Source organism: Protobothrops mucrosquamatus, unplaced genomic scaffold (assembly GCF_001527695.2).
Source record: "Protobothrops mucrosquamatus isolate PMUCROS unplaced genomic scaffold, P.Mucros_1.0 scaffold1545, whole genome shotgun sequence".
NCBI classification, from domain to species: domain Eukaryota; kingdom Metazoa; phylum Chordata; class Lepidosauria; order Squamata; family Viperidae; genus Protobothrops; species Protobothrops mucrosquamatus.
Genome location: NW_015387715.1, coordinates 171,725 through 184,416, shown reverse-complemented (window position 1 = coordinate 184,416; position 12,692 = coordinate 171,725). Strand labels below are relative to the sequence as shown.

General features: G+C 38.2%; 1 protein-coding gene across 1 annotated transcript in view; it reads left to right on the top strand.

Annotated features, from left to right (window-relative positions):
- The window catches only part of MCC (MCC regulator of WNT signaling pathway), a gene marked incomplete in the record, with an annotated part of 78,492 nt that overhangs the window by 57,466 nt on the left and 8,334 nt on the right, over positions 1–12,692 (top strand). The window contains 3 exon segments of the mRNA XM_015822393.1: positions 8,267–8,501; positions 9,196–9,402; positions 10,467–10,564. Coding sequence (XP_015677879.1) covers positions 8,267–8,501; positions 9,196–9,402; positions 10,467–10,564 — 540 coding nt within the window.

Here is a 12,692-nt window from a genome sequence, read left to right as displayed (position 1 = left end):
GTGGGGGTCTGAATTAACTGGGTCAAGTCCAAGGCCGTCATGGAAGCCAAGAACTCCTGTGCTGCCGCCGACGTCTCGCCCGCTGATGGAAGGTTGAAGTCCCCCAAGACCATAAGTCTGGGGGTTCCAACCGCCACCCCGGCTATCACGTCCGCCAGCTCAGGCAGGGCCGTTGATACATAGCAGGGAGCCAGGTATAAAGGTGGTCCTCAAGTTACAACCACAATTGAGCCAAAGATTTGTTGTTAAGTGAGACATTCGTTAAGTGAGTTTTGCCCCATTTTACAAGCTTGTTATTAAGTGAATCACTGCAGCTGATAAGTTAGGAATAGAATAGAGTAGAGTAGAGTAGAATAATGAAATGTAGAATAGAAAAGAATAGCGTAGACTAGACTAGACTAGACTAGACTAGAGTAGAGTAGAGTAGAATAATGGAATGTAGAATAGAATAGAATAGAATAGAATAGAATAGAATAGAATGGAATGGAATGGAATGGAATGGAATAGAATAGAATAGAATAGAATAGAATAGAATAGAATAGAATAGAATAGAATAGAATAGAATAATGGAATGTAGAACAGAACAGAACAGAATAGAATAGAACAGAGTAGAAAAATAGAATAACAGAGTTGGAAGGGATCTTGGAGGTCTTCTAGTCCAACCCCCTGCTCAGGCAGGAAACCCTATACCTCTTCAGACAAATGGCTATCCAGTCTCTTCTTAAAAACGCCCAGTGTTGAAGCATTCACAACTTCTTGAGGCAAGTTGCTCCACTGGTTGTTAACTCAGTTGTTAAATGAATCTCTCTTCCCCAATGATTTTGCTTGCCAAAAGATTGCAAAAGGTGATCACATGACCCCGGGATGCTGCAACCGTCATAAATATGAGCCAGTGGACAAGCATCCGAATTCTGATCACATGACCACGGAGATGCTAGAAAGGTTGTAATTGTGGAAGCGGTCATAAGTGCCTTTTTTCAGGGCCTTCGAGGATTACCTGTAGGTGTCATTTTATAAATTAGCATCACCACACTAGCAAAGGTTGGTCTAGGCATATGTGAGCCTCGTTGAAAATTGCATTGTTTGGGTGAGTCACGAATAAATGTCACCACTGGTTCTGTTGAAAGGGCTGTGCATGGTGTCGGATTCAGCTGACTTGAAAGCTTCTGAAGATCAATCTAGGGATAGTCCAAGACCAGCTCATGTAAGAATCTGATCTGGGTCAGTAATTTTGGCATCTGGTTCTACAGAAGCAAGTTTGCTTATGCAATCTGGTTCAGCATCCATTTGTTGTTTAAATGTTTTTTTTTTTAATGCACTGTTTCCAGAAAGAATCTCTTTAAAGTCCATTTTCATATTTTTCTTCAGGTGAGAACATCAGGACATGGTGTATTATTGGTTTATTGTATGGCGTTGTTACATTAGCCAGGAGACTACAATACCAATACAGAGTAGTTATTTGGCTGCTTTAAGACTGCTAACTGATTCAGTTCACACTCTCGTACTATCCACAGTGCACCACCAAGGGTGAGCTAGCTCTACCCCAGAGAGAAAGACAAATGGCATCCTGCAGCATCATCCGGGGCTTCCTCTGTCCATCAAAGTCACCTCACAAATAGGGGTCACATCTGGGAAGGTCCAGCAAGTGATGGGAGCTCACCCCGTCACATGATGCTGGGGCTCAAACCACTCCAACGAAGACCATCTCCAGCATCATTAAGCCACTAACTCATGGTGCCTCTTATCAGACCATGAAGGAAGTGGAATCACGAGGGAGTTATTTAATCATGATCTTCACATCAAACTAAGAGGGTACAAATTAAATCCACGCATGCTGAAATTTGCCGCAATCAAATTCCTCCAGCAGTCCTTATTAATATATTTTATGCAATGTAAACTATTACTTGCCAAGTTTACTGGGGATTTTAACTGGTAGAATCCCCAGTCAGTGAGAGGTGAGCTACGGTTCCCTCAAAAGTGTAAGGACAATGTTCCTTCATTTCCAAAGTTTTCTTAAGAAAAAGCATTAGACATCTGCTTTTGCTCCTGGAACTGAATCGCAACTGCATTTTCTTTCTCCCTTTATGATTCTACAATGAAACATTAGCATTTTCTTTATTGCCATTATAATTGTTCTAGNCCGCCGCGGCCGCCGAGGCCGAGGCCGCCGAGGCTGCCGAAGGCGGATAGGCCGAGGCCGCCAAAGATGGAAGGGCCTCGCCGCCGAGGCCGCCGAAGACGAAAAACGGCGAACGGCAAACGGCTGATTCCTCCCACTCCCGGGAAACTCACCAGGGGGTCTCTTCGGGGGTCTCCAAGGCCCCCCCTCTACCCATCTTCAGCTCCACCACAGCGGAGCTACGGGACGGCGTCCGCCATCTTTCGGGCATGCGCACCTTCCTTGAGGATGTTTTGGCACCTTCCTTTTGGCACCTTCCTTGAGGATGTTTTGGCAACAACCGTAGGTTCCTCTGGATGATCGCTTACTAAAACACAGTACAATTATAGGGGTTGAATTGTGCAACCGCAGAACTGTATAAAAGATTGAAGCTCACAGATTCTGTGTAATACACAAGTGTCCAGTGATATTCCAAATGTTTGGTATAATTCTTTTGTAAACTCTGTGAAGGAAATGGGGGAGCCTTTGTCCTTGGAAAAGACTTTTCATGTCAATGTGAATAATTTCTTCTGCTGTTTGAGACCCCTTCAAACGGGGTTTGTAATTGAAGTGTTGACCTGGGCTTAACTTCGGCATCAAAAATGAGCTGCTGAATGTCAGATTGCCTAGCACATTACTGGGAACAAATGCTCAGGCAACCACTGGGGACAAGGAGGTGAAAGGCGATAAAAGGGAGCATTTGCAATAAAATGGGAAAAAGCAGCACACAGGCTGCTATTACTAGGCGGTGAATAAAATTAATAGCTAGAATTTCAATTTGCAGCCTCCCAGTCAAGACTGCCTATTCCTTTGTGAAAAGAGAAATACATCTCTGGTGGATGAAGAAGTAATAATCGTTTTAAAGACAAAAGCTCAGCCTCAAAGCACGTTTCTAAGATGCACAATTGATTGAACTTGGAGGAAAAATAAGACACTAGCGCAGGGGTAGGCAACCTTGGCTCTTTTATGACTCGTGGACTTCAAGTCCCAGAATTCCTGAGCCAGCATAGCTTGATATGTAAACACAAGTATCAAGACATTAAAGTCTATTTGTAGCATAAACTTTCAGGGACTAGAGGTTACTTTGTCAGATAAATATGGATTCTAATCTATAGCGCTCATTCATATTCTATTTAATCTTTTAAAATATTTCTTCCCAGAGATTATTACAATCATCCCTTGCAAATTGCTAGATATATAATATTAGAATACTAATTACAACCTAATCCTTCTGCTGAAAAAGAATTAATTTATCTCATTTCATAAAGAGGAACCGATCTGCATTCCAGGCCCCACACTTCAGCTCTGAGATATATTTTATTAATTTATTAGAAGAGTGGTTTTTTTTAATACTTCTGTGCTGCTCATGTAATTCAAGTTGATTCGGCATCAAGTATTCTTTCTCAGTCAAACAATTTTACAAGTTTGTTATGTAAATAAAGTGAAGAGAAATCCCCATTTAAAACACCTTGAACTACTGCAGAAAAGATGGAATAAATAACTAGAAAGTGAATGTGTACGTTGTTTATAAGTACCATTGATACATTAGATGGCATTTAGGTAATGCAGAAGAAGCTAAAAGAGCCATCAGCAAAATGACTCCTGAAACTTTCTGCAACTCCAAACTCATTTTGATACAGTATTACCACTGAATATTGGTGTACTCAAATAGTTAGATATCCTAAAATATACCCTGGTAAATACATGACCTTTCACAAAAATTGTAATGATTTTCTTCTAACCCATATTTACCCACAACGATCTGCTCTCTCATGAAGTTTAAGGACATAATTATATCGGTTCCAAACTTCATATGTACTACTCTCTCCTATTTGCTCAACATTAGACTAGAAATACAGCAAAGCTTATTAATTTAAAGAACATGATTAATATATTCATATCCCAAAGCATACCTATGTGCTAGAATGTGAAAAGAGTCATATGTCCAAAATACTGTTTTACTTCACTGTTTTTTTGCAACTATAGCCAGTGATTTTTTACATTTGTTACACAAATATGGATCTGTTCAGCCTCCTATGTCTTGTTAAATTTGTTTTTAAATTTAGAGTTGTCTCCATTACATCTCTCCCACAAAAGCATGATGCTGCCTTAACAAATATGGAAGTAAGCCTACAGTATAATTGGTTAATAGACTAATCCAAATTTAAAATGTGGGTTTGAGTCCATTAAAGCCATATTTAGGATTTATATTTATAAAACATGTTGAAAACATTTGCTGTAAATATACTTTCTTCTTCATTATTTGACATTATTTGAAGGGAAGCCAGTTGAATTTTAGTGATTAGAACAGAGACAATACAGGCAGGTGAGTAATAATTAACAGGAAATACTTAAAGTGGCACAATCCAAAAATCACTGTAATTATTGGAGAATGTGTTAGCAGTTATATTGCCTGTCTTAAAAAACATCACATTATAAGCCCTGATCTGTAGTCTGTTCTGGAAAGAAACTAACATAGGAGCAACTTGATATAATTAACCCCATAAGAGGGTGGTCACATTCTTCTGGTATAAAATACATTTAGTAATATTACAGTACTTTCTATAGCTTTTGGATAAAGAATGCAGGGAATAAATAGGAAGGCACAACAAGGGCTCTTGTGTAGACACTGTTTTCTGCTGCAGAGAAGCTGAAATTAATATCTCAACAGATGACTGAAAAAAGTTTCCCATCCCCCAGTTCTGCTCCTGGGATTAAAACTCAACTACGGGATTAAGCTCATGCATTTAAACACAGATATGACAATATAAAACCAGAATTCAGAACATTATGAGAGAAGTATCCAGACTGCATTTGTAGTAGGCATGCATGCATGGCCTAGGACCAAAAATAGTTTGATTGATCAGATTAACGTCCCATCCATCTCACTGTATAAGTGATTCTGACTGGCTTACAAGTTAAAAGAAGACCATTAAAATCCTTATAGAGATATAAAAGTTTTAAGAATTTGCTCAAATTTTTAATCCAAAATGGTTATTTTTTTACATAGGCATATATTCCTGGGCATTTAGACTATATTTTTGTCTATTGTCATTTGTGATATGTAGAAACATAACATAATAGGTTTACAGTAGTTCATTTAATTGAAATTTTACATCGTTTGCACAATACAAGGCTTATGTGGAGGTATCTTCTGAGCCACTATAACTTTATCAGCTTTTCTATTATAAAAAAACTTATTGTCTGTAGTGAACTCAGTTAACAATTAGCTACTAAGAAACTTGCTTTATTTCTTTATGCTGTTCCTCAATATGAGATCCAAAGGACTACTTAAGTTTTCAGAAAATTTTATGGAATGTTATATTAATTTGGCATGGGGCTTCTCTGAGTCTTTTGATCTCTCTCCTGTCTCTCTTAGTGAATTAAAAGTTTCAGAGACTTTTGAGGAAAATCAGAGTCCTTGTTCAAGCCTATATATTTGTAAAGAGAAAAGTACAGTTGTAGGCAAAAATGTGGATACTCCTGATCAAATGGTACATTTCAATTACTTCCTGAGCCAGTTGTTATTCAGTGGGGTTCAAACACCCTACTGAGAATTGAATACACATGCCTTTGCATTTGTTTGACATTATTTCTATTTAAAGATGATAAAAAGTATTGACAGAAAGGTCTGAATTTCTGCATGCCATATTCATAGTTTTCTTACTTTGAATCTGTAGACAATAGCATATAAACAGTGAATTTACAGAAAGTTGATGTAAACTTTGTACTGTGGTTGTGTCAGCTTGTATTCACCTCGAGACTGATTGAAATATATAGGATCCTAAGATTTTGCATAAAACTGCATATTTATACCCAAAGGTGCTTTTCAAAAGGCACTGAAAAGACACTGAAGAAGCTTGAAGAAGCTTCTTGGATGAGAAGTGAAACGTCTTCAAGGAAAAACAAAGAAAACCCAGTTGCCTTTTGAAAAGCGCCTTTGGGACAACCATGATTTGGATTGCTGAGAATATCCATAGACATGCATATTTACACCTTTCTCAGTTATCAGTGAAGGCAAAGGGAATTTAACAAAAAATAATAAAGTGACTTGTTAGCTGCTGCTCCACAGCATACTTGTTGCTAGAAGAGTTAAGAGGCTCGCTGGTGAAGTTTGGAGCATATAAGGCAGTGGTTCTCAACCTTTTTAATACCGCGACCCCCAACCGGTCGTAAGTCGAGGACTAGACCGGTCGTAAGTTGAGGACTAAACCGGTCATAAGTCGAGGACTACCCAACCGGTCGTAAGTCAGGGACTTTCCCTGCCCGGGAACGCCACGCATGCGTGGTTCCACCCCCTGCGCCGGCCGAGGCGTAGCTGGCAAGCGGCAGAGATGGAGCAGGCCGACCACCAGCTGGCCCAGCTCAAGGAAGGTAAGGCACCCACCGGAAAAGGGGGAAAAAAATGGCGGACAGCCTTGCTTGGCGACGCCCGTGAAATGGTCGATCAACCCCAAATGGGGTCGCGACCCATAGGTTGAGAACCGCTGATATAAGGGCTACTATATTAAAAGAATAGGTCAGAGAGATCTATGTACTTTGCCAATACTTTTCAGTAACTTCTAGGATAAGCATGCTTGGAAATCTCTAGAAGACTGGCAAGCTGTTTACAGTATTTGATAACTTATTTAAATTATAAAGACAGTTGAGTTTAATAGAATGAAAAATGAAGCCTAAATGTAAAGCCATGATAAGTATGGCTAGGGAAACTGTTCATGTGCTATGTCTTTCTTCCTTCTCTTTGTCTAAAATGGATGGAAAAATATTGCAGCCCAGTGCAGAAAATGATTTATTCCCTTGCTGATAACTGAGATCATCCAGCATTCCAGACAGGCAGAGCTAATGGATGACTTAACCCCTACCCATCAGCTGATTACAGGTCCTCAGGAGACAGCATAGTTTCTGCACAAGGTTGTAGAAAATGTGGAATTGTTTCTGTCTCTTTGTAGTGACAGTACAATTATGTTCAACAGTGAATGTTAAGGAATGAATTGAAGAATCACAATTAACCTCTACAAATCTTTTTTCTTGGATGACTAGAATGGCAAATAACTGAGAAATAATTAGAAATTCTGGAACATATTAACATTTATCTGAAATGTACAAATGATCGGATTGGCTATGTGTTCTAATTTGAGATAATATTGCATAAAAATGGACAGCGGGCTTATGTAGTTAAATATAAAGCATTTGTAGTGCTAGTTTCTTTACAGTTTTAAAATGCAATCATTTCTAAATCTAAATCTCTTTAGACTTAGACTTAGGTCTATGTTAACCAACTTCTAGCAATTTTGTTTTGTTTTCAGAAAACTATTTGTATATGTGTTCTATGTTTATATGAAGGAGCACTATAAGTAAATTATTATTAAACTTATTATTGAAAGCCAGTTTCAATAATGGTTAAAGTCAAATGGTTAAAGCATACGACTAGAAAGCATGAGACTGTGAGTTCAAGTCTTAGCCATGAAAGCCAGCTGGATGACTTTGGGCCAGTCACTCTCTCTCAGCCCAATCCACCTTACAGGATTGTTGTTGTGGGGAAAAGAGGAAGAGGAAGGTATGATGGATACGTTCACTGCCTCAAGTTATTTGTAAAAATAAAGACAGGATACAAATAAAATAATAAATTACAATTATAAAATGTGAAAACCAAGTATTTCTGACTTTAGATCAGTGGTGTCAAACTGGCAGCCTGTGGGGCAGATGCGTCACGCACAGGCCATGCCCACCCCGGCTCCACAAAGGTAAAAAAACGTTGCAATACGTCACGTGACGCGATTGAGTGTGACACCCGTGCTTTAGATAATATTGGAGTATAAGTCATACTGATTATAGCATGTAGTTAAAGATGATGAAGTGATAAGCTGCTTGGCTTTTCTTTTGCAAATAGTCTATCAAGCCCACTTTTGTGTAAATCTTAAAACAAGATAGGTCTTATTCATCAATTAAGTTATTCATTGACTCTTAGCACTGTTTTACTGAAAAAAACAATTTATCAATATCTACAGTACACTGAGACATGTTTTTATTTATTTCTCTTATTCTTATGCACACAAGAGGACTATTTAGATATATCACTGCTAAATGTGTTTTCCCTTTTTTCCTAAGTACTACTAGTTCAACAGCAAGCAGCTGTGATACAGAGTTCACAAAGGAGGATGAGCAGAGATTGAAGGACTACATTCAACAACTAAAAAATGATAGAGCAGCTATTAAATTAACTATGCTGGAGCTGGAGAGCATCCATATTGACCCCCTCAGTTATGATGTCAAGCCTCGTGGAGACAGTCAAAGACTGGATCTAGAAAACGCTGTACTTATGCAGGAACTCATGGCAATGAAGGTATTTTATTTAATGATGTATCAGGCAAGGCAATCTTGATATCTTGATTTAAAAGTATAGCTCAGTGGTTCTCAACCTGTGGGTCGGAACCCCATTTGGGGTCGATCGACCATTTCACGGGGGTCGCCAAGCAAGGCTGTCTGCCATTTTTTTTGTCTGCCATTTTTTTTGTCCGCCATTTTTTTCCCCTTTTCCGGCGGGTGCCTTACCTCCCTTGGGCTGGGCCAGCTGGTAGTTGGCCTGCTCCGTCTCTGCCGCTTGCCAGCTACGCCTTGGCCGGCGCAGGGGGCAGAACCACGCATACGCAGTGCTCCCGGGCAGGGAAGGTCCTCGACTTATGACTGGCTGGGTAGTCCTTGACTTACGACCGGTTTAGTCCTCGACTTACGACCGGTTTAGTCCTCAACTTACGACCGGTTTAGTCCTCGACTTACGACCGGTTGGGGTCGCGGCATTAAAAAGGTTGAGAACCACTGGTATAGCTGCAATAATTGTATGCAAAATCATTTTATTTTTAAACAACAATTTAACCCAGAACAGTAGTGAACTATAGAACACAAAATAGACATATGTTTTGTACCTACGATTAAGAAGACCACATCTTATTAGATACAGAATAAATACTGCACGCTAGTTATGTGGAATTCTGTTGATCTGACATACTACTTTGATATTGTGCTGTCTCCCCCACCAGGAAGAAATGGCAGAACTGAAAGCACAGCTGTACTTGCTAGAAAAAGAGAAGAAAGCTCTCGAGTTGAAGTTGAGCAGTCGAGAAGCCCAGGAACAAGCATATTTGGTCCACATTGAGCACCTAAAGTCAGAAGTAGAAGAGCAAAAAGAACAGAGAATGAGGTCTCTCAGTTCAACTGGTAGCAGCAGCAAAGACAAGTCAAGTAAGGTGAGTTACTGTCATATAGGTAGTCCTCAACTTACAACCATTTCTTAAGTGACTGTTCGAAGTTACAACGGCACTGAAAAAAGGGATTTATGACTAGTTTTTACACTTACGAACATTGCATTTCATGGTCACATGATCAAAATTTGGGCACTTAGCAACTGGCATGTACTTATGACAGTTGCACTGTCCTGGGGTCATGTGATCACCATTTCTAACCTTCCCAACTGGCTTCCAACAAGCAAAGTCAATGGGAAATCCAGATTTGCTTTACAATTGTATGATTCATTTAACAACTAAAGTGATTAACAACTGTAGTATAAAAAAAGGTCATAAAATGGGGCACAACTCACTTAAAAATTATCTTAGTTAGCAATGGAAATTTTGGGTTCAATTGTGGTTATAAATTGAGGACTACCTGTATATATTTGGCTAGTAAGAGATTAGGCTTATTCAAAGTTGTTGCAAAGCAATTATCAAATGCTTGAAGTGGGGAGAATTTTTGCCCTTGAAGACTGTAAGTAATGTTGTGTCAATCCTTTTGCTGCAATGGTTGCTGATTCATTATGGAACAATTTAAAGTTGTATCTTTGTTCTTTTAGTGTGGGGAACTACCTATATCCATATGCAGCCCTATATGTTTTTAAGATCAACATTGCAAGTTTTCTTACTTGCACTTCCAAGATGCATAAAACTGAGTACTAACAATAGGAGCTTTTTTTTTGCTAGTCCCTATTCTGTTATATTCCTTTCCTACTGTATAAATACCTAGAGGATTATGTGCATACTATATTTAAGAGGATTTAAATCAATTTGTGTTGTCTTTTAAGTTTTAATGGCATTTGTGGATAGCTATTTTGAAAGCCGTTTATATCTTATTATTTTATTACATATTTTTATTATGTGTTACGCTGTTTTTATTTGGAAAGACTCCTTGAAAGAGGTTAAAATGGAGCCAAGTGACTGATAGTCAGATGATAAAGCTATGTTTTTATGATTACTATAAACTTTAAAATGTGCCTGGATTTATGTAAGGTAATCCTACCTTGTCTGGGTTTAATTTGCAGGAGTGCACAGATGGCACATCGGCATCATTAACACTAACTGAGCTCAAATCTTACAATGAAAGTGAGCTGACTGCAGAATTGGCAAATGCCCTCAGACGGTAAGTGAGATGTGTTCTCCCTCCCTTTCCCTAACAGAAAGGTGCTAATAAATCTATGAGTTTATAGCGGCCTTTAAATTAGTCAGATGTTCTTACTGTTCTGCAATTATGTGGTTTTGAAGTATCCATTTTCTCATTTCATATTCTGAAATGCTCATCTGCATGTCCCTCAGGTTTTCACAATATCTATAAACCAGCAGATTAATTATTGCTGTTAATTCTCACAACGTACGTGAAAACTCTAGAGGACAGAGTAGGTGACTATGCTAATCAAAAAATCACTAGGGAGACGTGGCAAATTTAGAAATAGCATTCCAGAATTATCTCTGTTAGTTTAGATTCCCTGTAAGAATAAGCTGCCAAGTTTTATATTAACAGTAATTCTAGAAATAACTAAATGAAAAAAGAGAATATCAGCAGTACTTCCTATCCCACAAATCTTGTCAGTTCTTCTAAATTGCCTTCTAATTCTTGCCAGAGTGAAACAATTTAATTATCTTACTATGCTATGCATTATAGTAGGCAATCCAGTCAACCATTTTATTACTCTTAAGAGCATAAAGGAACTACTTGCCAGCAGTTTGATGCTTTTAACTGTCATACTGATAACTTTGTCTGTTGTAGCTAGAAGGGTAAGAAAATAGTTGCTGATATGCTCATACTAATATTTGTATGCCATGACCTGAGAAGTTAATGGTATAACACAATATATCTATGTAACTCCTGTATTATGACAGCTGCATTATTACAGGTAGTCTTTGTTTAGCAACTATCTTATTCAGTGATTATCTCCTCACAGGAACATCTGCCTGTCAGTTAAGTTTAGGTAGGGAAGGACTGATTCAGATCCTGTCTGTGTATGCAATCTGGAGGGAGGAGCTTAGAATGGAACAATGGAAGCATTTCAAGTTGCTACCCAGGTGCCTCTCTCCTAGAGATATTTTGGGGATTTTTTTTCTCTGTAGGTTTCATATTTTAATTCAGTTTTTCTTTCGCTGGCTTCTGCTGTCACATCAAATTTGTTCCTATTCTGTTGACGAATGGTCTGAGCCCCTTCTTTACTTCCTGTATAACATTGGTTTGGGTTAAAAATAATACAAGAAAGTGGCAGGATTAGAAGAGATATCAGCTGGAATCAAAATAGGCTGAGATATTAAGAACTTAAATATGTAGATAACACTACTATTAGCCTTATGGAAATAAAAATAGAAAATAAAATTCTTGGATTAATAAGAAGACAAAGATAATGACTCCCTAGTACCATGGTCTGCAAGAAGAACCAACCATTTAGGAACCCCTAATATGGGCGGATGATTATTTTTTTAAAAAACAAACCTACTATGATTGACAAGGTTGTAGAAAGTAGGAGAAGAAGCCAACAGTTAAGATGGATGGAGAAGGTCAAAGAAACTACTGGAATATCCCTGGAAGAGCTGAGTCAGGTCTAATTCAGTGGCACTTTGAACTGTCTCCAGTCTATTGTAGTGTCTTTGGTATTTGCAATGAAGGGCCATATAGCTTGTTCAAGAATTAGGGAAGACTGTTAGAAATCTAACTCTTTTTGTGACCAAGACTTGTTTTCCTTGCAAGCAAAGGAAGCATTATAGTTATAGCAATATACGTATCCTAATGTGGATATCCATTTTGTTGGAAGATGTTGTATGGATGATCTGTTTCCTTTTTCTGATGTTCCGGGTTGCTGCAGTGTGTTTGTGCTTATCTAAATAGTATTCTTATGCAGCTTTTCTCATGGAAGGTATTTTGACGTTAAATTATAAGATTCTATACCGCCAAACCATCTATCAACAAATCACAACATCCGCAAATTTGAGAATAGGTGGTCTGAACAATAATTTTTTTTTTTTTTTATTATTATTATTTTTTTTTTACAATCATAAGCATAAACACAAAAGCAAGTAAAATCCCCCACCACCCCCCGGACTTCCCAAACCTAATCCCAGGATAATATTCATATATAAGTAAACAAATACTAATATCTCTAACTCCACAAAATATCTTAATCTACATAAAGAGATGGAAAGAGTAAACAAAATAAAAGAAATCTAAAAACCTAAGTTGTATTCTACCACTCTATGCTTCTTTTGAATATAAACAATCCATCTTCTCC